The 24,885-nt window shown below is 36.9% G+C and overlaps 1 protein-coding gene across 6 annotated transcripts in view; it reads left to right on the top strand.

The window, feature by feature from the left end:
* Positions 1 to 24,885, top strand: part of DLC1 (DLC1 Rho GTPase activating protein) — a 522,133-nt gene that overhangs the window by 201,131 nt on the left and 296,117 nt on the right. For all 6 annotated transcript variants that reach the window (XM_065518899.1, XM_065518891.1, XM_074000320.1 and 3 more), the window contains 2 exons: positions 3,522 to 3,671; positions 11,143 to 11,283. Coding sequence is in view for 5 of the 6 variants with exons in the window: in XM_065518891.1 (XP_065374963.1) it covers positions 3,522 to 3,671; positions 11,143 to 11,283 (291 nt within the window). In the remaining variant the exon portion in view is untranslated. The remainder of the gene's footprint in view (positions 1 to 3,521; positions 3,672 to 11,142; positions 11,284 to 24,885) is intronic.

Here is a 24,885-nt window from a genome sequence, read left to right as displayed (position 1 = left end):
TAAATCACTCCTTTGCTTATATCTTGACAGTGGTCTCCATTACACAAAGAATGAAACTTACCACTTTATAGTGACCTTTAAAACAAAAAATGGTGTCTCCTATTTAAATCCAGCCTCATTTTGCACTAGCACTCATTCCCTCTCCCTCTCACTTCCCCTCCTTCAACTTTCCTATTGTTTTTTCTGTTTCTCTTATTAACCAAACCCATTTCCTCCTTAACATTACTGTGTTACTCTTCGCTCTGCTTGAACACTGTTTTCCCAGTTTTCCTCATCCTTTTTGACTTCCTTGTAATCACTGCTCCCTTCCTCCCCCACTTCTCCTCCTCTTTCTTTTCCTCCTCCTCCTTCTTATTCTTTCTCTTTTCTGTCTTTATCTCTGCCTCTCTATCTCTATCATCTCCTCCATCTCATCCTCTCCCTCTCTCTCATCATGGTTTAACTCTCACTTCTGCAAAGAGCTCTTCTGTGACCAGGCTACAACCTTGCGGTTACTGTGTATCTCATTACCCTACTTATTTTCTTCTTACATGTGTTCCCATTTGAAACCGTCTTACGTAAGACTCTGTTGATTTTCATTGTCTTCCTATGGTTGACTATAATATTCAGGAAAACAGAGATTTTATCTGTCTTTCTTGCTGATAAATATTCAGTCCCTTGGACCAGTGACTGAAGGGAAGAAGGAAGGAAAGATAGAGGGAAGAGAATTTAGCATCTTGGTCTTGATTTACAGAGGTTACTGAAATACTAATTTCATTAGTAGGCAGCTTCACTTGTCAAGAAGTTTCTCTTCCTGGACTATAGTGACAGGGAGTTTTTTAAGTCCACTGTAGATGTCCACTTAGACAAAATCTGCAAATACGCTGCTCTGTTTTCAGGCATGAAAACATTTGCTGGAGTGTAGCCATCAACATATGAAAGGTTAAAACTTTGTGAAATATTAATACTGGGACTTTGAAAACGAGAGCAATAGTGTTTATCCAAAGCATCAGGTTTGCAGTCATTCTATTTTGTGAAGTTTTTTTTGAATGTGTAACATACGATACTGGTCTGTGTACTTGACCCTTCGGGCTAAATGTAATGGATGGTGAATAAGGATGCATCCAAGAAGAAAAAGGAATCAAAATAGGCTTATTTCTCTAAAGGAGTATCACAGAGTAAGAATGTTTGGTTTCAATCCTTTTGGCAGATCATTTAAAATAATTTGATCTTCATCCCATGGATTTGAAAATGTTTTTAAAGCACAATGTCAGCATCCAGTTAATTCAAAGACAAATTGTTTCTGAGACTACTGCTGATCTGTCTAGGATAGCTGCAGGATATACTGCTGTATCCAACATTAACGTAGTAGCTGGAAAATATCAAGAAATATTTTCTAAGGCTTTGGGAGGTGTTATTTCAGTGGCTCCGACTGATTTCATTATTATTATTCCTGAAAATGAATTGCATGAGCAGTGTATAACTTGACTTATGTCTGCCAGGTAGAAAAATCGAATCTTTGTCCTAGAGGACATTATAACTGAGAAAGGAAAGACGATCACACAAAATCATATGTGGAAATACAGATGCAAAGATCATCTCTTGCCAAACACAACTTTGGTTTAAAAGAAAGTATATAATGAAGCCCATGGGAGGAGTGATTTTGGGGATTTAATTACTATTTAATCAGATTTTTCCATTATCTGGAATATTTAGAAGGGAATTAACCTAAAGAAGTTATAAGCATGATCATACTATCAATAACACTTCTTTGAATGTAACAAAGTTTTGTAGCTGTGAGGGATAGGATACATGGAAAGGATCAGGTCTGTTTGTTCGCAAATATCATGGACCCCTTTACAAGAATAGTTTATGATGACAAAAAAATGTAATTTTCTGTCACAGCCTTATTAAGTGTTTTAGACAGCAGGGACAATAGGAGGAGACTAAAGTAATAACAGCAGCATGGTATTCTGAAAGAATTAGCATGCCTCAAAAAATTCTTAACGTATTCTCAAAATTAATCTGTCTTTGTGAAAACAGGGCTGGCTGTTTCAATTTGCATTAATCTGTTAAACCATGCACAAGTTCAGTTTACTCAAGTAACATATCCAATGTTAGCTTAATTAATTGATTGACCAATTTAATCTGATAAACCAATTATCTGACATGTCCAAGATAATGCCTCTGTAATATTAACAGTCTGCTCTCGCTGTTTAAGATATGGAAAGTTCTATACAATTAGATTAACCCACAAAATTGTCCTAGACCCTGTTCTTTGGGGATGCCTTTTAATGGTGGCTGGGGGAAATTTAGAAGGATTAAAATAAACAGCAAATTTTAAAAAAAAAAGGAGGTTGTGATTCGGGCAGTCATCGGATTCATCTCACAAGGAACCATCACCAAAGTGAATCCTCAATCTGCCACCATTGTATTGAGAGCCCTCAGGCTTCTGTCAAGATGTATTTTCCCACTGAGATCAGCCACTGGTGGTCCTTTTAAAGCTGATTCACTCAGATCAATATAATCAGACAGATGGAGAGGATGGCAACATGTCACAAATGATGACTTGCCTCAAAAGAGCCGACCCTGAGTGCATGACATTTCTCTGTAGATGTTCCTTTTGAAGAACCTAACTGTGCTTTCTATGGGTTTTTTTTTTTTGCTTTTTGTTTTTTGTTTTTTGTTTTTTGTTTTTGTTTTTGTTTTTAGCCAATACCCTAACCCATCCTAATACCTTGCACAACACAGGGAATCTGGAAGATTCCTAGAACTATTTGGCTTGACTTAAACACACCAGAATGGTAGAGTCATGCCCAAGTAACTCCATAGGCTCAATGAGAAGCTTTACTCCTATAAGCAAAAATATTTCTATCAATACATGTCTGTAGTATAGAGAATTGAGAGTAAGTAACCATAGTCATTTACAAAAATACAAATTGTTGTGGGAGCTGTTTTATAAAAGTGTGTGAAAGAAAAGAAATTCAAAAGAAGAAATTTTAGTTAGGATATAGCTTTAAGTAGCCATGGGTAAATGGCCCCATGCTAGGAAAACTGTTCCCCTGCAAACAGAAAACTTGCCTCACTTAATTCTTTTCCAGTGTTTTTACTATACTGCAAAAGAGTCTTCCAAAAATGTTATCTCATATGCATCCCTAAATGTCTAGCCACAAACAATTATTAGTACCTTTTAAATCATCAAGTTGTACTCTCAAAAAAGAAGAAAAATATGTAACTTTTCCCAAAAATAAGTAGTGGGAAAATAGTAAATACATGCCATTACTCATTGTTGTTATACTTCTTTGTTCATTGCACTTTGCTTTATAAGATATATATTTAATATTCATGTAAAATGCTTTCTTGGCACTAGGTCAATATCTTCCCAATGAAGAGCCCATTGATGACACAGAATGGAACTTCTCTTCTAATTAAAGACCGCCTATTACCCAGCGTCCCTTTTGTAGCATTGAAGAACAGGGAATGTTTTATTCTTATTAAGAAATGGCCTTTCAGATTCAGTAACAACATGTTCTGTTCCTCAGGAAATAAGAGAAGATCGAGATAGGGCGCGGCTGGACTCCATGGTGCTGCTGATTATGAAACTGGACCAGCTTGATCAGGACATAGAGAATGCCCTCAGCACCAGCTCCTCTCCGTCAGGCACACCAATGAACCTGCGGCGGCACGTTCCTGTGAGATTTCCACTTTCTACTTATTTTTCCATAAGAGTCGTATGTCTGTACTTTATACAGTCCCTCTTGCAAAGGAAACATCCTTGTTAATAGCATCTAACAACATATGACTCCAATACAGTACCATAAAGATAACCAAAATACTTCTATGCATCATGCATACATTCTAGGCATACTTCTATGCAAAGAGGCCACAGAGAAATGGGTGATACAAAAGAATATATTTTTCATTAAACAGGAAGGAAAGTCACCTTGGGAAATTATGCTTTGTAGTGATTGAACCTTCCTTAATTGCCAGTCTTCTCTGATATGAGAAAGACTCTATTAGCAAGTACTATGTCTGTCACTGTCCCACAAATTTGTATTGCAAGTAGAAGATTCCTATTATAGATTTGCTACATGAATAACTGGATGGATGGATGGATGGATGGATGGATGGATGGATGGATGGATGCTAGTTGAGCTAGCCCAACACACTACAAGAAAGAATTTAGATGAGATTAACTTGAGAAAACTCCAAAATTCACTTAGTGAGATACAGTGAAAGAGACAGAGCTGAGAATTTCATTTTATTATGCATCAATTTTACATAATACAGACACTCCTCTGAGAGTCCAGCACTCCTCAAAATCTGGAAGACAGATTCTAGGATCGACTATACACTTTACATATTTACTATCAGCATCATATTAAATGACTTAGTTTGTACAGATCTAGGAAATGTGATGGTTGAGTTTACTTATAATTAAGCTATGAATCACTGTTCAATTCATGTATTACTTGTGTTATTCAATAATAAACATATTAAATCAAGAAATTTGTATTTACCTGAAATCAAAGCAGTAGAAAAACATATATATAAATTTAAGCATCTACTGAAATATAACTGTTGTCTATCAAATGATTTGATACATATTGTTCTGCCTCCATTTAAATTGTCAACTGGATTTTATATTGCCCACATTATCTCATGGAATATCACAATTGTTAGGTCTGTAAATAGAGATATATTCAGAATAGGCAAATATAATACAGTGGAAACATTATGAACTTTGGAGTGTAAAGGTCTGAGTTCAAATGCCAGCATTATACCTGACTTTCTGGGAACATAAAATTATTTAATTTCTCAACTGCGGGTTCATGTGAAAAACAGAGATATTATTTCCTAACTAATGGCTCTTTGGGAGGCATAAATGAAAAAAATGTATGTAAGAGGTATTGCATGGATCAAGCACAGAGTACATGGTTAATTCTCCTTCCTCCCCCTTGTACTAGACTCACTCACACCAGGCCTTGAGCTAGAGATGAATAAGACATATCCCAACACCCTGGAAACTGCTTTTTGATCTTTATGTTTTTCTGGGTCACCTCTTATTCTTTATTTATGTTCCTTAGAATTTAAAGCTAATTTTAACATTCTTTCACCATCAAATATTTTCCCACAGAAGTTTCCACTCCTTTTGATAATTGTGTGGTGGAATAAGAGGATTATAATGGCAGGATTAGGACCTTGACCATCTACCAAGGAGCACTGACCCAGATACAGAGGACACACTGCCTCTGCCCCACCCTCATACTTCACTGTGAATTTATAGATTAGCAGGAAGAACAAGACACACAGTGAAACACTCACTGCCCCCCCAACTCCAACCCAGTTTGAGAATATTTATGAGAAAATGCCAGAATAAGTTCTGCATATAATAAAAACCATCAAGAATAATATAGTCTTTAAGGATGTCTTTAACATAAAAAAAAAAATTAAAGCACAGGTAGAGATAAAGGTTTAAAGGAGGCTGCATAGATAAAGCCTTATAAATTGGCTATGGCCTGATGAATCAACAGAGCCCAGGATCTGGTGGTTTTCTCCTTTGCAAGGCTGATTTTATCCAGGCACTCACAGTGTGCCAGTCTCTTGGTGCTTACTGAGATAGCCAATCTTGTAGGATGAATGGGGACAGGGGATGAGATGAGGACTAAGTATTTAGTGAGTGCTAACCTTTATGTAAGTTACTTCATTTAACCTCTTGACAGTCCTACCATGAGAAATCTGAGCTTCAGAGAGAGAGGATGAGTAATTTACCTGTGTTCACACTGATGGGGAGCGGTGAGTTATTTACCAAAGGTCACCCAGCAGGTGAGATTTGCACATCTGTCAGACTCCAAAACCTATGCTCATTCTGCTATATTAGAAGCCTTCCCAACATGCCAATATTTTATTTACAATGAGATACGTACAATTTCCAGAACCAGAATTCCCTGGTTGTCAGACAGTCAGGGCGTTTTCTTCCTAATAATGACATGTTTTGAAGTTTGAATTAGGAATAGTTTTGTAGTCAATGTTTAATTAAGGGAATGCTGACAGTCTCTTGGGATATTTCATTGATACATAGGGAAGTTCAGACACATACAGGCCAGAACCACTCTACCACCTTCGATTGGGCCTCCCCTGCTGTTCTGCAGTATCTTTTGGTCTCCCTGGATCTTCTCCCATATTTCAAGGTAGCCATTCAACAATCTTACTTGCACTTATCTCTTAGCATTCTTACCTCTTAACACCCTTGCCTTCCTCTTCTCATAGAAAAATGAGACCATTGAAAGATGTCCCAGCATCACACCTGCAAACAGCTATAGGTGCCTCTTTGCCTCTTTCTCTCCTCCAACACCAATAAAAGATGTGTTGCTCCTGTCATCTAATACTGATCTGTCTCCACCCTCATCCCCATTCCTTCCCACCTGCTTTGCTCTACCAATTATTCAGACTCTCACTTAGGTTCAAATTCCATTGCTCTGTTCTGACTAGTCTTCACCCTTTTTCTCTATAGCAAGTATAGTTGGGACTACAGGCATGCATCACCATGGCTGGCTGTGGGGTTTTTTTGTTTGTTTGTTATTGTTGTTGTTGTTGTTGTTTGTAGAGAGATGGAGTTTCTCTATGTTGCCCAGCTGTATGTTCTAGGGCTCCTGGCCTCAAGCAATCTTTCCACCTCGGCCTCCCAATGTGTTGGGATTACAGGCATGAGCCATCACACTCAACCTCTTTCTTGATTTAATTGTTGGCTATTGCTCCATCATTTCACCCCACCCCTTCTCTCATCTGACAAATCCAGCAGTGCCAAAGCAGTCTCTCACCACAGCATTCTGTATTTTCTCCACCACCTACCTATTCAATAAATCCTTCCTTAGTTTGACTCTGCTGTTAGTGGGTAGGAGAAGAGATGTGGATGGGGAAGAGTTAATTGTTCTTTTTTTCTCTTGACCCTCTTTCAGATATTGCCCTAGTTCATCCCTTCATTTTTAAGCCAAACTTTAATCTCGTCTTCATCTTATATTTCTTTCCTGATTTATAATTTATTTTTATTTTTTAGAGACAAGGTCTTGTTTTTGTTTGTTTGTTTGTTTTTTGAGATGAAGTCTCGCTCTGTCGCTGGAGTGCAGTGGCGCGATCTCGGCTCACTGCAACCTCCGCCTCCCGGGTTCAAATGATTCTCCTGCCTCAGCCTCCCAAGTAGCTGTGATTACAAGCATGCACCACCATGCCCAGGTAATTTCTGAATTTTTAGTAGAGACAGGGTTTCACCATGTTGACCAGAACGGTCTCTATCTCCTGACCTCATGATCTGCCCACCTCAGCCTCCAGAAGTGCTGGGATTACAGACATGAGCCACTACGCCCAGCCAAGGTCTTGTTCTTTTAATTTGCATGCTTAATATTTGTTGCTCAGGCTGGAGTGCACTGGCACAATAAATAAATCACTGCAGCCTCAAACTCCTGGGCTCAAGCAATCCTCCTGCCTCAGCCTCCTGGGTTGCTGGGAATATAGGCATATATCACCATGACTGGCTAATATTTTTTTTTTAATTATTGAAGAGATGGGGTTTCTCTATGTTGCCCAGGCTAGTCTAGAGCTCCTGGCCTCAAGCAGTTTTCCCACCTTCGCCCCCCAATGTGTTAAGATTACAGGCATGAGCCATCACACACAGCCTCTTTCTTAATCATTGGCTATTGCTCCATCATTTCTCCCCACTGCTTGTTTTATCTGACAAATCCAGTAGTGCCTGTTCAGTCTCTCCCCACAGCATCAGATGCGATTGAATTGCTTCTCTTCCTTCACTTTCACTCCTCTCCTGGCTTCTGGCCGCTCTGCTGTTTTTCCTTGTATTCTGCAACGGTTGCTTTCCAGACCCTTCAATGGCTCCTCTTCATACATCTGCCTCTGAAATCTTATATCAAGATTCTAGACTCAATTCTCCCTTTGTCTGGCTTTGAATATTCTCCCTGGGAATCACCACAGCTTCCATTCCCTTCTCCATATTGAGGGTCACCAGTGAGACCTTTTCTTAAGATCTCCAGATCAGAACAACCAATGGACCACAAGATGCACCCTTCCCTGAGTGGGTTGAGTGGTATAAGCACTTCTAGTACACACATCACTGGAGTCCCTGCCATGATATAAACCCCACAGAGAGCTCTATATTTCCATTGCCTGTCATAATTGGAGGCATAGGATAACACTGATGGATGGAGTCTTGCAGGAAGATGTCTTGTAGGATTAATTACACAAAGCAAGGTGGGGGAGTGGGTCACAGGGAAATTATGAGTTGGCAGTTGTAATGATATACCCAGGGTTTATTCAGTGCTTGATTTGCTTATGGTAGCAGTGGAAAATTAAAGGAGAGAGTGGATGTGAAAGATCTTGGGAGAGCTTTTGGGTAATTTCTCAAATTGAACAGAGGACAGAAGAGAAAATAATAAAGATTTGTACTAAACTACACATTGATGGTCCTATTAAAATTACTTATTTAGTTGTGTTTGAGGCCCCTGCAGAATATCATGGTGGTTACTTTAAAAAGTTGAATTCTGGGGTCACAAAGACCTGAGCTCTAATGCCAGCTCTGCCTTGGGATATGACTTTGGTCAAGTTATCTACCTTAAGCCTTGGCTTCACCCACCGTCTCTCATGTGATGATGGTGCCTTCCACATAGAGTTGATGAACATTGAAGCAGATAATGGTTATACAGCCTTGTCTGCCAAAGGTAAAAATGCAAAAAATGGTAGAGTTTTTAAAAGTTATTATTTCACCTTGGAATCATTATACGGTTTGAAAGATGCAAGATTACTCTATTATTTATCTAATCAAATCACAAACAGGAAATTAATGCAAAATATTTCTAATATACCTAAAGGTCAAATAGAAATGACTTATAAATTACCTGCTACTTATGACTATGCATTCAATGTTTATAAATTATCTGCTATTTAAGACTACTTGACGTTGATCCAATTTGAAAGTGTAATGAATCATATTCTTAAGGTAAAATGTTGTTTGTCTTTTCTATGCAAAAAAAAAGGACATGGCCCTGATCCAAAATCACTCCAGGCATCAGATATTTGGTCAGAGTTATGTCTTTTACACACATGCACACACACACATGCACGCACAGACACGCACATACATTTAAAGAGAATGTAACATTATTTTTTGCTGCATATGTCTTTTGCACCCTTCCAACTGAAGAAAATTTAGTTTCAATGCTTTTGATCACATAATTTTATAGCAGAAATTATAAAATTACTTCTATTATGAGAATTAAGAAAGGAAAGGTGGCTAGGCACAGTGGCTCACGCCTGTAATCCCAGCACTTTAGGAGGCCAAGGCGGGCGGATCACAAGGTCAGGAAATCGAGACCGTCCTGACTAACATAGTGAAGCCTCGTCTCTACTGAAAATATAAAAATATTAGCCGGGTGTGGTGGCGGGCGCCTGTAGTCCCAGCTACTCTGGAGGCTTAGGCAGGAGAACGGCGTGAACCCAGGAGGCGGAGCTTGCAGTGAGCCGAGATTGCGCCACTGCACTCCAGCCTGGGCGACAGAGGGAGACTCTGTCTCAAAAAAAAAAAAAAAAAAAGGGAAAGGTATTAATATTTGTCAGTCTAGTTGTTTCTTCATTAAACTGTATTTAATGATCATGTTCTGTCTGCCAGGAACTATACTAACACCTGTGGACACATCAGTAAACAAGACAGGTGAAGTCCCTGCTCTACATAGATTCTAACAGAGGAAGACAGACAAGAATTATAAAGAGAGATGGATGCACAGATGGATAGGTAGATAGGTAAATTCATAGAAGATAGATAGAAAGATAGATAGAAAGAATATATAGTAGATTAACAAGCAAAGAGGATTGTAAAATAGAGAATGATATGCTATAGAGGTTGAAAAGAGGAAAGTTCTTTGGTTTAAAATGTCAACGGATGCTGCTCTGAGGTAGTAATATTCAAGCTGAGATCGGAGTGACAAGAAGGGGCCAGCAAAGGGAAACACTGGGACAAGGGACAAGAAAGAGCATAGGGCCTAGTCCCTGCTGTAGACATCAGCTTACTGTATTAAAAGAAATGACCAAGAGCAGATAGGACCAAGATGCAAGAGAATGGCAAAGCTAAGACCAGAGAGTTGGGGTGCAGGACATGATATTTGACTATGTGAATCATGGCAAAGTTGAGATGTATAAAGAGCATACATAGATATATTTAACTCACAGTTTTCTCAGATTGAAAGCCTAGAGTGATAGGTGCCTTTGCTCCACCCCCTCTGCAATTTCCCCCTCCCACCTTTCCTCTGTGCAATCAAACCACCTATAACTCAAAGAAAGCATATGATATATTAAATGCACAGCCTTTGCAGAGGTTACCAGGTAATTATATCCACTCAACAGACATGTCTTGACCTCACACTATGTAGTAGTTGCTAAGAAAACATAATAATATTAATAATAACAATATTTGTGGGAGTAGCTAGCATTTAATGAAAATTATTAGGAGCCAATTACAAGCACTTTGCTTTACACTCATGAAACTCCATGAGTTTCTACTATCATTATACCCATTTTCAAACAAGGGAATTGAATGACACATGACAAAACATAATTCCTGCCCTCAGTTTATTAGATAGACATTTGAGCTAAACTATTCCAGTCCACCGTAATAGTTGTCACCATAGAGATTGAATAGGAACATAGAAGAGATTGAGGTAAGGAGAAATGAGAACTCTCTTTGTATTTGAAATCCAGTGTCCCTGTGAGGAACTCTGGGCAGCGCTGTATAGCCAGAGGAGTGTCAGTGAGTGATTCAAGGTCATACAGTAAGGAAGGTGTGGCTGTGGGTTTCTGCCTTCTAACTTCTCTGCAGTGCCCTACCTAGCCACACTCCTGGCCCTTCCAATGCACACTAAGCTGTTAAATTACCAAACAATATGTTGCCTCTTTCTCAAGTATTTGCAGACCCTCTGATGAGCACAATGGTTCTTACAAAATAATGCATCATTATGTGTGACACATCAGTATCAGTTGTCAGCAACTCTTTAGTGTATTCGTGTGTATTGAGAGAAGGAAGAAGTGACAAAGTGCTGGAGGTAAGAAGAAGGGCATTTGGGAACATTCGCACATCCTTCATACCAGTGCATTTGTTTTTAATAGGATCTGGAATCAGGATCTGAAAGTGGAGCAGACACCATTTCAGTAAATCAGACACAAGTAAATTTGCCTTCTAACACTGAGTCCACGGACCTCCCATCTTCCACCCCAGTGGCCAATTCTGGAACCAAACCCAAGACTACGGTGAGTTCTAAATGATAACAAACAGTCTTTACGTGTAAATGTTGATGATCATCAGGTAAGAGTTGATATTCATTCAATATAGAAGAAATACTGTTGGAATCTTAGCCATAGCGACTTAACAATATTTAATTTATTTGATTAAGTACAACCCTAGAAACATGTTGTTTGTTTTATAAATGATAACACAAGTACTTCATTGAAACAAGTCATGTACCAAGAATTATTCAAAACGTGCTAATTAAATTTCATTGCTAGATACTCAGAGCTTTAAAGAACCAAGAATGCAAAATCTGGAGATGGCTTTCCCTACGCTATTGTCCTGACCACATTGCTTACCAGTTAGAAAATTGTTTCTCTAAGATGTGATGAATGATAGACGACAGATGATGATGGATGGATGGATGGACAGATAGATTGATTGATTGGTAAAGAGAAAGAGATGATAGAGATAGATGTAGATGGATGGATAGATAATAATTATATAAAGATATTTAGATTGATATAGACACAGATAGATTGATTGATAGATAATAGGTTTATATACAGAGATATATAAAATCACCCACATCAAAAACTTTCTGTGGGAATTAAATGAAAGAGCACATATAAGAAGTGCTTAGTGAAATGATTGGCACAGAATAAGTGCTGAATAAATGTAAGTTACTGTCATTATTATTATGATACTTAGTAGACTTTACAATGTTATTAAAACAAATTATTCCACATGGAATAATATACTGTGAAAGGAGGAAACTGCTCTGGTTTGAAATGCTTCATGTGTAAATTGTGAATAAAAGACATTTTCCCTTAAGGAAAGAGTTGAAATGCAACAGGAAAATAGTATTTGACTCTAGAAGGTAACATTTATGGAGGAAGTAATTACCACTTCAAATATCTAAAATCCCAGTAGTTCCAAAATAACCTTTCCTAGTTTAGTGAAAATCATAGCGTCGTATTATTTTTTATGCCCATGGTAGCTTAACACAAAAAAACAAGTTTGGATTGCTTGTTCACTGCCTTTAAAATAAAAGTCAAGTCTAAAATAGGACTCAGAAGATAATGCTCTGATTTTAAAACATGATAGATTTGCTGCAATTGCAAGAATGAAAATATATCATTTAAATGACAGATATGCATGGTTTAAATATTTACATAGAAATTAAATTCCTTATGTTATTTATATCTAAAACATTTTTATGGAATAAATATTTATTGAACATCTACTACATGCCATGCACTAGGCTACATGAAAAAGACTTGGAGAAGAATAAAACATATTCCCTGTCTTTAAACAGCTTACATTCCAGCAAAAGGAGGTAAGTATGTAAACAGTGAAATGCTATACAGGCTATAATAATACTGTATATATTGGGAATAGGAGGAACTGGCAAGATAATTCATTTTTTTAAAGCACCTGCTACTATCCTGCAGGGCAGTTCTTTTCTCCCTGATATAATTACCAATGGCATCCACTTTCTCTCTTGGAACATACAAATTTCAGTGAGTGAGTGCCTCATAATTCATAACAAAGTGTTGAAGAATGTGTGCAGTTGCTTGGTCTTTCTTCACTTACCCCTGTGTTTATAAATGTGGTCAATACAGTTACACAGAAGTACATACATATACACACACATATATATATACATGTATACACATATATATGTGTATATATATATTTTTTGAGATGGAGTCTTGCTCTGTTGCCCAGGCTGGAGTATTGTGGTGTGATCTCCGCTCACTGCAAGCTCTGCCCCCCGGGTTCACGCCATTCTCCTGCCTCAGCCTCCCAAGTAGCTGGGACTACAGGCACCCATCACCACGCCCATCTAATTTTTGTATTTTTAGTACAGACCGGCTTTCACTGTGTTAGCAAGGATGGTCTTGATCTCCTAACCTCGTGATCTGCCCGCCTCAGCCTCCCGAAGTGCTGGGATTACAGGCGTGAGCCCCCGCGCCTGGCCTATTTTTCTTATTTTTTAAGTTCCAGGATACATGTGCAGAACGTGCAGGTTTGTTACATACGTATGTATACGTGTGCCATGGTGGTTTGCTGCACCTATCGACCCGCCATCTAGGTTTAAGGTGGGAATGTAAATTAGTTCAGCCATTGTGAAAGTCAATGTGACAATTCCTCAAGGATCTAGAATCAGAAGTATTTGACCCAGCAATCCCATTACTGAGTATATATCCAAAGAAATATAAATCATTCTTCTGTAAAGACACATGTACATGTATGTTTATTAAAGCACTGTTTACAGTAGCAAAGACATGGAACCAACCCAAATGCCCACCAATGATAGACTGGATAAAGAAAATGTCGTACATATACACCATGGAATACTATGCAGTCATAAAAAGGAATGAGACCATGTCCTTTGCAGACATGGATGAAGCTACACTTTTGTTTTGAGGGGAATAATTTTTTCAATTTGTGTGGGGGTGTTTTCTTTTTTTCTTGTTATTGGTGTTGCTATTCTTCTAGGTACACCCTTTTCACTACAGTTCAAAAGTAATTATTGGGCCATGGATCAATTTTCTGGTTGGAATATCAGAATGAAGAATTTTGTCTATGGGAGATTAAACAGATACTTTCTCCCACAATTTGGAGCTTAAGGAATAAATGATATGTAATAGCAGTCTAGATACTTTATGAAGAGAGAGAAAACTGTGATAGCCTACAGAGCTGTTCTTTTTACCATGAACAAAAGTTTTAATTTTAATATTAAGTAGAAATATGAAATTCGAAGAACACCTACTTAATACATCAAACTATAATGAACTAACCCTCTGCTCTGTAATGACAATTTGACAGCATGCCCACCTTCATTCCATAATTAAGGTTACCTTTGATTTGCTGCTATGAAATCTGTTTATAGTGGTGACCACAGTAACAACCACAGAAATTTGGCTTTCCTTTTGTGTGTAAGGTCTCTGGGTTTCTAAATGCCTATTTTTCAATAAGATTATTTTTCTTTTAAACTTATTCTTAGAATAGGACCAATGAGTCATCGTCAGATTTTTCATTAATTCTATGTATAGATCATGCTGAAAATTAAGCATTAATATAGATTTCTGAGATATATTTCATTAAAAAAATGAAAAAGTTAAAATGTTAAGTTATCCACTGTCAAAACACACATTAGTAAAAAGAAGAGGCCTATTGTGTCATGTCACCAAGCTCATCAATTTCTCTCCTAAATTCTGTTTGGTTCTTTTGACACAGTCTCACAATACCTTTCATACTAGACTCTTCCATAAACAACCCGCAGCCCCTGTATCATTTTATGTAAAGTGCTTTGATTCATGTACAGCAGTACACTGATATCACTCTTTCTTCAGTGGCTTGAGTTGTTCCTGGTATTTATTAATATAGGATTGTTTCATGAAAGGTTTTAAAACTGAACATTAAAATCGCTGAGGTTTTGTGATAGTTGTTTTTCCTAAAGATACTTTACTTATAAGCACAGATATTCATTAAATCAGTATTAATCAAATATTTATGAAAAAAAGAGCCAAGCCCCAGATAACAAGAAAAAAAATTGCTGTTTGTAAAATAAGTAACTGAAGGAACAAGGAGAGTCTAGCATTCTACTGTGTAGAATAACCAAGATCATCATCAAGAGTACACAGGATATGGTACCCAGATCCTCAAGGCTCCTGAACACTATACTACACCCAGATTCACAGGCTTAGCACCTGGATTCAGGACTAATATAAATTGGCTTGAGCTGTTATTATATCAGAAACAAAATGTCACTAATATTTGAATACTCAAAGTGAACAAGAAAAGGTTTACTGAACAATAAAAAACAATGCCTGGCTCATCAAAGCATAGTGTGGGTTACATGCTTCTAACATCATTTTCTATATCATACATCCACCACAGATTTTACATATATATGTTTACATATGTATATGTGTGTGAATGAATGTGTATATATGTATACACATAAAATAGATTATATATGCATATATTTGTGTACTTGTGTGTGTATATATTCGCATCAGATGTTATTTTTCAAAAATAACATATTTTCTGAAGTGTTATTTTGATGTTATTTTCAAAAAGCCTGTGTTGAATAATTCTTAACTATGCAGAATTTTTAAAGCGAACCAAATTAGTAATTATTAAGTTCTTATGTAATCATATAATCTGTCAGTATAAATGATATTAATTATGTATAAAACTGTTGCTCAGGATAAACACAGAAACAACAAATGCAGATCTGTTTATTGTTACCAATGTATAGTGTAGTTTTGTTTGTATCTGGGATAGAAGTTTCAGCTCTGGAATGATCTGAGAAATAGTTTCAAAACAGAAAAGCTTCTAAGGTAGAACAAAGGTTAATGGGTGCCTTTTACAAATAATAATCAACTTGTTAATTATTGCCACTGAAAAAGAATTCCATGTGGCGCTGCTTAAAAATAAAAATTACAATGCCAATAAAATACTATTTCAGTGGAGAGTTTATTAAAGATGTCTAAGACAATCTGATTGGGAATATGACATTACTCCATGATGAATTAGCCACAAGGGATTAGGAAAAAAAATTCTTATTTTGGAATTTATTAATCAACTACATTCCTGAACCTGTAAAATTATATTTTAAATTATGCATGCATAATTTATATATGCATGCTTTTACATATTTTTATACATAATTTTTAAATGTATACATTTACACATTTCTGGGAACACTGTCAAGAACTCCATCCGATTTTAAAGACTGTGTAACTCCCCATAAAGAAATGCTACATTTGAGTTTTCATAGTTCAGTCAGTTATTCAGTGAAGTAACTCAGTGTTGAACATGTGAACATCTTCGCTATAAATAATAAATATGCTGCAGGTACATTGACAAGGATGACTTCATTTGGGTTTATTTCCTAATGGATCATTGCATGGTATTACCTTTGCAATAAATTAGGCCATACTTTAGGTATATTTGAAAACTGATTCTTCTATGAAACTATAAAATGTCATTTGCATTTGTTCCAACTATACCACATATAAGCAAGAATAAAACTGATCCAAAAACAAAAGAAAAACCACCAAGGTTTTCCCTTAGTAATTTCAATGTAAACCAGGTTTTATATTTCTAAATCCAATCACATATCCCATAGATATGATCATTAAACTAAAGTCACTGTGCTTGTGATATATGAGTGAGAGGTAATAAAACTGAAACACTAATATTGAAATTCTACCTTTCACATCATTTTAAAGTATCACTTAAAATTAAATTTAAAGGCAAAATTTTAGTGATAGCTTTATTTTGTTTCACCATGTTATTATATACTATATGTTTGCTTAAATGGTTATCAGATGAATTTTTTAAGAAGATTGGCAATTTTCCCTAATGCTGTTCAATATTTAAAACAAAACAGAAAGATAAAGTACTTCTTTTACAAGTAGAAACTGCAAATGTTTATTTTCACTGAAGTCTTGGGGAAAGAATTCAAGGTAATATGTAAAATTGGCTAGAATTTAAATAGTATTTTATGGTATCACATGTGTTATTATTAGTTTTCACATCCTGAGGAAAGAAACAGTCAACATACTACAGGAAAAAATGATATACATGGAATTTGTAAGGGAAGTTTAGACAACTTCTTCAGAAACATCAAAAAATTGGAATTAATGCAGTTTTTAATTAAAACATTTAAACACAAATGTAATAGTCTTAGAAAAGAATGTCTTTTGATGTAATGCTTTTGAATGTGGCAATTTTATTTTGACATGACAAAGCCATCACATTAAAGTATGTGGATTTTTAAAGAAAGATTTGCTTCTGTTAGTAAGATCCTCATTGTTTATGAGAAAGAAAAATAGGCAAAATTATAGCTTTTTAAAGAAGAATTGAGCCACGAGAGAGCTGGAAAAAAAGTTTCTAAAAAGGAAATTGTTCAACGATTATTATAATGTGATATTTCTTAGAATTCTATGATTTAAAAGCATAGAGGATTTCATTCACCTAGTCTGAATTTTGAAATAATAAATAAATGTGCAATTCATTAACTCTGGACCAAACAGAAATATTTCCACAGCCATTTACTTTTATATTTCAAATAAATTCAAAATTCTCTCATTTCTTGTTGTTTTAAGATACTGACGTCTGTTTCCAATTCATTGACATGTTAACTCAAGACAGTTTTGTCTGTGATGGGTTAATCCATCTTCACAGTCACCTCCTCATACACATCTTTCCACTTTGAATCTTGGAATTTCATTTTGTCGAGAATAACTTTTATCTTTATATATATAATACTAAGCTCTGAACACATAATAGTTAAATAATTTTTGGGGCTGGCAAACTTGTTTTTCTCTCTTGTGTTTAGTTTGTAGTAATCTGGTTAATTAAGTGTCTGGAGCAGAATTCATAAAACCAAAAGAAATATGGGAAAAAATGAACATAAATGAATGATAGGTTAGAATTGAATAGATTAACAGCATAAAAAAATACTTAAAAATCATTCCTGCAACCTAAGATTTTAGTCATATGAATAGTACTTTGCATGTTATCATCATTACAATGAGAAAAATTTAGTTTTTCCATGGACCGATGTTGATTTCTTGAATTCAACTCATATTTTCGTCCAAGAGAAATAACAACTGCCAGTCACTTCTGGGCAATATAAAATGGCAAGCCAACAGCATGCCACAACATAGCAACCAAGAATATAATTCATAGCACTGAGGAGTAATAATAACTGGTAAGTCATTTTCACAGTCTTCACTTTATTCATTTCAAACCTAGTTGTCTCAAAGCTCTAATTACATATTAAATATTTTCCCATATTTTTCCACCTTCTTGCTAACAGATTGATAATTAATTCTGTCCCAGGCATTTGATGGCCTCTGTGCTCACGTCTTAAAGACAGTTGAAGTCACTGAAATATTTAAGCAAGGATTTCATGTGAATATACAAAGGTTACACAGACAGCCTTCTTGACTATAGTTTTGAGCTGAATCAACCGCATACCAAATTTCAAAGTGAAACAATAAAAATATAAGCCAACCATCTGAGTAGCCTGAAAATCACATATCGAAATATTTGGACTCATGTAACAGAAATCTGAAAGTAAAGGAATTGTTTACTCTGTATCCTCGTGGAGTCCTGAGACGCCATCACTTGAAAACCTCCTTTATCCTTGATGTTTTGGGTATTTAATGAATACTATATGTACTCGTTTCATTTATTTTTCAATCAATCGTCTATACTCCTTAGATTTTTGTTGTCATTGTTGGGTTTTACCGATTCTCTAGTCTTTCTACTTTAACAAGCTAGTATAATCCAGATGACCTCCTGAATCAGTAGATTCCTTCAAAGGAAAATCCATTGATGTAATGAAATTGACTCTCGTTGTTTCATCTTTACTGTAGATTGCTTTATCCATGTTGTTGTTGTTGTTGTTTTGTTTATTCATTTTGAAGGCCCCATCTTTGTATCAGGACCGTAGTAATTTACTAGATAAGCATTTACCAAATTAGTTATAATATGAAATGCAGAGAATGATGCAGACAAGCACTAATAACCAAATAAATCAGGGCCACTCCCACCATGCACTCTAGGGCACCCCCAAAACTGCCTTCCTATACCTGTCCCAGCCAAGCTGACTGAGCTTTATCTCTTTTATACATTGGCCTTCTTTATAAGATGTTTTTTGAGTAATCCATGACACAGATTTCATTTAAATTCTATACTAAACGAATTATAAGAGAGAGGAAAATGTTGACGAATATTTTTTTTATGTCCAGGCAGCCTCTGGGACAAGCCTGTTTCATTTCCAAGAATATCCCCACAAAGTTGCCCCCAGTACTTCCCTGTTGCTAAGGCATTGCATTCATTTTTTTTTTTTTTTTTTTTTTTTTGAAACGGAGTCTCGCCCTGTCGCCCAGGCTGGAGTGCAGTGGCGCGATCTCCACTCACTGCAAGCTCCGCCTCCTGGTTTCAAGCCATTCTCCTGCCTCAGCCTCCGGTATAGCTGGGACTACAGGCGGCCGCCACCGCGCCCGGCTAATTTTTGTATTTTTTTAGTAGAGACAGGGTTTCACCGTGTTAGCCAGGATGGTCTCGATCTCCTGACCTCGTGATCCGCCCGTCTTGGCCTCCCAAAGTGCTGGGATTACAGGCGTGAGCCGCCGCGCCCGGCCACGTCATTGCATTCGTTTCTAAGGTTTTTTCATCAGTAAATTCTGAACCCTGGACTGGACAGACAATAAGAAACAGAAACAAAATGTAAAAGACAGCAGACTCCAGATTAGAGCAACTCAACCTAGCCCGGGTCTAGGGTTCTGCTGGCCCAAATCATTGAGGTCTTAATGTAGAACAAATTCAATACTTTGGAACACAGGGTTTTAGATAGATCACTGGACATTATTTTTTATGTTGTTTCTTTTGTGGAATTAAGTCAGAATATTAAATGATTTTTTAGAAGATGAACATTTACAATTGAAAACTAGTAGAATTTCCATTTAAAGATATTTCCCAAGCAAATATTAACCAAATATTTAATTTCACATTTAGCATTTTGTGGATATATCAGAGTTGTGAGATCATTCTCCCACTTAATGTATTTGTAGTTTTATTTTTGTATTTTGTGTTAAGTCCAATGCTACACACACACACACACACACAATGGCAGGAGGTTCTACATACTTGGTGATCTCCATTTCTAATATTCCCTTATGTAGTTATATGGAACCAAAAAGGAATTGCATATTAGTTAAAGGACCTTTTTTATTATTAGTGAAGTCAAAAGTTTCTTATACTTATTAGATAATTGAACTCCTTATTTTAAGATAATTCAAAGGTAAAGAACAAAATTATAAGACATGTATAATATGGCTCTTTAATCTCTATGTCTTTATATTATTCTACATTTTTAATTAAACAGAGCCTTCTCAATTTATAATGTAGTTGAACTCAAATACTATTAAGGCTTTGAACATTGTCATTATTAGATTATGAGACCTAACCCACTTTTTAAAAACAGTTATAAAGAACCAATTAGGGTTATGCATAAACCACTGTGCCAGGTATTGAGACAGAATTTTCAAAATGTAAAAAGGGGGTATGACATGATTGGAATTCTTGGAATCAGACTGTAAGACCAAGAATTTCCTGGAAAGGCATATTGGTGAGTGTTCTCAAGAGCTTGACATGATTGGACATAAGGAAGGTAGACTGAGAGGGAACAGAGTTGGACTGAGCTGCCATGCAGTGACAACTCCAGCCTCCGTGTATTCCTTGGAAAGCTCTGAAGCCTAGGTGACCTTTCAGAGTTGTTGCAAATTAAGGCAAGGAGGCTGGACCTCTGCATCCTGTACCAGCCAACCATGACTTTAGGCTGGTCCTAGAAAGTACTGGAATGTTGAGTGGGGCAGTTCTTTGAGGCCCAGAGTCTTTCCCAATAGGGAAAGCAGCCACAGCCATTGGCATCTGCTGTTCTCAGCTGCTGGGTTATTGGTTCCCTTGTCCTGAGGAAGAGCCTAGGAATAGCTCTGCAGGCTCTACCACACAAGCCAGGACGTCACCTTCATGTGGCACATACTCTGACACGAGCAGCAAATACCCAAATACATGATTATGAAATGGTATTACAATGAATACCAAATTTAAGTTATTAACAGATGATTAAATGTTAAAGACATGTATACATTATGTTACAGACAGTGGGAGCCTGTAGTCCCAACTACTCAGGAAGCTGAGGCAGGAGAATTCCTAAGGTCTGGAATTCAAGGCTGTAGTGTGCTATAGTCATGCTTATGAATAGCCACTGTACTCTAGCCTGGGAAACAGGGAGACCTTGAATGAATGAATGAATGAATGAATGAATGAATGAATGAGAGAAAGAAAATAGAGAGAGAGAAGGAAGGAAGGAAGGAAGGAAAAAAAGAAAGGAAGGAAAGAAAAAAGAAAGGAAAGGAAGGAAGAGAGAAAGAAAAAGAAAGAAAGGAAGGAAGGAAGGAAGGAAGGAAGGAAGGAAGGAAGGAAGGAAGGAAGGAAGGACGGACAGAGGGGAGGAGGGAGGGAAGGAGAGAGGGAAGGAAGAAGGAAAAGAAAACATGAAAAACAATAAAGGAAAAGGCGAAAACCCTCAGGTGGTAAGACATCCCAGAGAAAATGACCATGAAATGTAACCTTTAACAATGACCAGGAGTTTCCCAGGTGAAGAAAGGGGAAGAGGAAGAAGATGTAAAAACATCAGAGAGCAAAAATAGTAGTCTGTTCATGGGATATTGGGTAACCTAATTTGAATAAAGTATGCTGCACATAGCTCCAACTGGCAGAAAGTATAGCTAGAATAGCCTTTTGGGAGAGTTTGTAGAGAACTTTCAATGTTTTGTTTTTTTAAAAAAAAATATACCTTAAGGGAAATGTGCAGATGGTTTTTCAACAAGAAAACAAAATGAATTTGATTTATATTTTAAAAAACTATAACTCTACAAGTCGAGTGGAAAAATGGACTCAGATTGTGGAGGAGAGAAGAGATGGAAGGGTGATAAAAGGATAGGATGTTTGGCAGTGATGCAAAGAAAGACAAAGGCTGGCCAAAAAGCTTTATTGAAGGAAGTTTTATCATCCTTTCCATTGTTTCATTGTTCTCCTAGCAGTGTAGCCTTATCTTAAATGTGCATCACTTAAGGGAATGCAATCACAAAGAAAATTTATTTTTTTCTTACACCTACCACTAGGAACATCCCATGTCAGCTACTTTGTCCCTCCCACTTAGACAAAAACTCAGGAACTCCCACGATTCTTACCAGATATTCTTCCCTAACACAAATATTTTAAATTCCAAAATATAATAGTCTCAATTCAGAAACCAATATGTTCAATATCTTTAATAATCAATAGTTCAGTCTTCCTTTCCCTGTAAGGCTTCCCAAGCAAATATTAACCAAGTATTTAATTTCACATTTAGCATTTTGTGTATATATCAAAGTTGGGAGATCATTCTCCCACTTGTAGTTTTTGTTTTAAGTCCAATGATACACACACAAACACACACACACACACACGCACACACACACAGAGAGTTTTGTCTGTCTTAAGGTAGGTGTCTACCTGCAACCAGGGAAGATTGTGGGATAGGAGTATTCTGCTTCCTTTTTCTTTCTAGATCATTCTACACATCGCTTGCTAGCGGCTTTGTGATGGGGAGCAGGGGCCTGGCAAGAACAGGAAAGTTCTCACTGGATGAAAATACACAATCTGTAGGTCTACAAGATATTAATCTGTCGTCTGCTATATCAATCATCTGTTGTTGTATGATAAATTAAACTTAGTGGCTTAAAGTAACAATAACGCAACCTCATGAAAGACTTTGCCTGAACAAACCACTCCTGAATTCCTGATACATGCATACCATGGAACATAATTGATGATTAGTACCATTTTAAGCCATTAAATTCAGAGGGGTTTGTTGTGCAGTCAATCTCACAATTCCTAGTGTGTCAGAAATTTGATAGCAACTTAGTTGTACGGGTCTTTCATGAAGTTGCAGTCAGGTGTCTGCTGGAATGCCATCCGCTAAAGGTTTTACCAGGGCTACAAGAACTGCTTCCAAATTGACTTATTCATGTGGCTGGAAAATTGGTGTTCGAGCATTGGGTCTTCTCTATGTTATTCTTCTCAATGGCGATGCTTGAGTGTTCTCATGTGGTGGTACCTGACTTACACCGATGCAAGTGAAAGAAATCAAGGAAGTCAAACGGTCTTATCTTCTGTACCGTACTGATCACGCAGACTAGCCCTGTTCAATGTTGGAAAAGGTCTAAACAAGGGCATGTTTATAAAAGAATTATTGAGTGGCAACTTGGAGGCTCATTAACACAATGTGTCATTTCTCTGATGGATGCAAAAGCACTGACCTGTTCCATATGGTCCCCAAAAGATAGCATCTGTTCCAAGTTCAAGATTTTGTTAAATAAATCCAATCCGGGTGCAGATGAGACTCTGCAGGTCTCAGGTGCACTTCTTCAAGCACAGCCCCTCAGGTATAGTTCTTTCTCTGAACATACGCAAACACACCGAACATACAGTGGTATGGCAGATATAGAATAACAACTCTAGACCCTCTCATTCAATAAAAGGAGGAAACAGAAGGCACATAAGTGTCCCTGGTCTGTAGAAATCCTGAAAAACAACAGGGCACATATTTGAAGGTCTTTGGCTCAAATCATTCATACCACTTCCTGGGGTTGATCCACCAGTCCTTCCTGTGCGATGTTGTGCCCTTTGAGTCATTCTTCCTTTTTCTAATGAAATGCCCAATGTTTGCAAGTGAGATGATTTCTCATCTTGTTTTCTGACTGTGATAATTTGGTGGTCCAAAGGTCTCTTTTAATTTTTCACTATCTCTTAACCTGTTGAGCCAAGCTAGAGGTGTTTCTGCTAATATGATCTCTTTACACTTTGTGTATTTCTCATGTATCTTATTAGGGCTCGATCCATTACCCAAAAGTCACACTTAGAAAATTCATCAAGATATGTCTTTCTCTACCTCAGGCATCTATTGAGGCTTCTGAAAGACATTGTCTTCATAATTCTTTTAAGTCCTACTTTTTAATGTACAGGATCTGTGACGTATCTTTCAAAAATTCTAGAGGACTTAGAACTGCCTGAATAGTTATCTGAGGTATCATCTCAGATATTTCTGAGGTCTTAGCAAAGGATTTTGAGATCACATTTTCTTCAGTGTGATCTAGATTTGTTCTTATTATTTCTTTATTGTAATATCATTTGCTGTCTGGAAAGGTTGTGAAGAAACAGTTTTATTTTTGAATCCAACAAATTCTGGCACCTTTATATTTTAACACTCCTTTAGCTTCTCTCTCTTTTTCATTTCAGTACACATAATAAGAAGTCAGAAATTATCTTTAACCAAGTCTGGAAATCTCCTTATCTAGATCACTAAGTTCTTTAGGTACACTTTTTCTTTCTACATTACCACACACAACAATATTGCTAAACTTTTTTCCTCTAAATAAGAAGGATTCCATTTTCCTAATAACACTTTCTTCATTTTTCTTTAAGCTTTCACTGAAAGCTCCCTCAAAAGCTACCTGACTCATGCTAACAGTATGTTTGATGTCCTTTCAGTAGTATTCTGTTTACAACTGTCTAGCATCCACCTGCCCCCCCAATCTCAAAGTCCCTATCATATTTTGTCAGATTTTAGGGGTTTTTTGTTGTTGTTGTTATGGTAGCCTAAAAATCCATACCAGCTATCTATTGCTGCATAACAAATCTTCCTTAATTTAATGACTGAAAACAGTACTAATCATCTATTATGTCCCTGGGTTTGCATGTATCAAGAATTCAGTAGTGTTTTGTTCAAGCAGTTTTAGGACAGGGTCTCTCATGAGGCTGCAGTTAGGGGTTGACTGGGGCTGGAGGGTTCATTTCCAAAACAGTATACTCATGTGGTTACAAATTGGCTCCTTTCCACCTGGATCTCTCTATGAAGCAACCAAAATGTTCTCACATCATAGCAGCTGCGTTCTTCCAGAGTGAACCATCTAAGAGACAAAGACAGAAACAGCTATGCCTTTTATGAACTAGCTTTCAAAGTCACACACCAGGATGTCTCTTGT

The sequence above is a fragment of the Macaca fascicularis genome, chromosome 8 (assembly GCF_037993035.2).
Source record: "Macaca fascicularis isolate 582-1 chromosome 8, T2T-MFA8v1.1".
NCBI classification, from domain to species: domain Eukaryota; kingdom Metazoa; phylum Chordata; class Mammalia; order Primates; family Cercopithecidae; genus Macaca; species Macaca fascicularis.
The sequence above is the reverse complement of the archived record's forward strand: the minus strand, read 5'-3'. Positions and strand labels throughout refer to the sequence as shown.